Below are 999 nucleotides of genomic sequence, written 5' to 3' on the forward strand. Positions count from 1 at the left end.
AATCCCTGCCCCAGTCCTGCTGCCCACACCAGTGCTGGTCCAGGCCAGGTTCCTCTCCTGTGGGTTCCCTGGCGGGGGGAGTTAAGGGGACACCCCAGGAAGCAGAGGCTCCTTTTTGGGAGCTCTTGCTGAGTCTAAGTCTTCCTCTCTTGTTTGCTGGTGGCCGTTGGTGGGTGCCCAGCTGGATGCCTCTGTGATGCTGGCTGGACTGGCAGCAACTGCACTGAAGGTAACGTTGGCTTCTGCTCCACCCCAGTGTGACCCCCTGGCCAGAGGGGGTGGATCAGGGCAAAGCTGCACTCAGGGCTTTTCTTTTTGCCAGGGGGAGTTTAATCCCAGCCTGAGCATCTTAAGCTTGGCTCGGGGTGAAGCACCATGACCCTTGTTCAGGGTGCAGAGTGTGCCTGAGCCCCCACCACGTGCCCCTGAGCGTGGGGTGGGACTCCTCCCCTGGGCAGTGGGGGCTCTGATGAGGTCTCTGCTTGTCTCCTGTAGTTTGTGCCAGCGGTTCCTACGGGGCTGCCTGTGCCCAGAGGTGCCAGTGCCAGCACGGTGGCTCGTGCCACCCTGTCCACGGGGCCTGCTCCTGCCCACCTGGCTACTATGGCACCAGCTGTGAGCAAGGTAAGGGCTGCCCCCAGCAGCAGCCTGAGCTGGGGACGGGGGTTTGTGCCACATCTGAGCCCCCTCCTGCAGGGGAAGGGAGGGAGAGGGATCCCAGGCAGGCTCAGGCCTCACCTTCACCACTCTTGGGGCTCACCTGTCCTGCCCAGGCTGGCTAAAAAGGAGAGAGAACAGAACCTGGCCTTGTGAAAGGAGGGAATTCTCTTCACCAGTAGAAGAGTGGGGGTCCCTGCTCCTCCTCGGTGTGACCCAGCCCAGGGCCGTCAGCTCCCCGTGTGGTGCTGGGGCAGGGTCAGGCTGCTGGGCCGGGGCCCGACCTCTCTCTGTTCCACCCCCAGAGTGCCCCCTGGGCTGGTTCGGGCCGGGCTGTGGGCA

The 999-nt window shown here is 63.6% G+C and overlaps 1 protein-coding gene across 1 annotated transcript in view; it reads left to right on the top strand.

Moving 5' to 3' along the window:
• The window catches only part of NAGPA (N-acetylglucosamine-1-phosphodiester alpha-N-acetylglucosaminidase), a gene marked incomplete at both ends in the record, with an annotated part of 5,261 nt that extends 4,269 nt beyond the window's left edge, over positions 1-992 (top strand). The window contains 3 exon segments of the mRNA XM_008948720.1: positions 182-229; positions 496-624; positions 963-992. Coding sequence (XP_008946968.1) covers positions 182-229; positions 496-624; positions 963-992 — 207 coding nt within the window.
• Between the last annotated feature and the right edge of the window lie 7 nt (positions 993-999).

This window comes from Merops nubicus, unplaced genomic scaffold (assembly GCF_000691845.1).
Source record: "Merops nubicus isolate BGI_N331 unplaced genomic scaffold, ASM69184v1 scaffold24201, whole genome shotgun sequence".
Classification (NCBI taxonomy): Eukaryota; Metazoa; Chordata; class Aves; order Coraciiformes; family Meropidae; genus Merops; species Merops nubicus.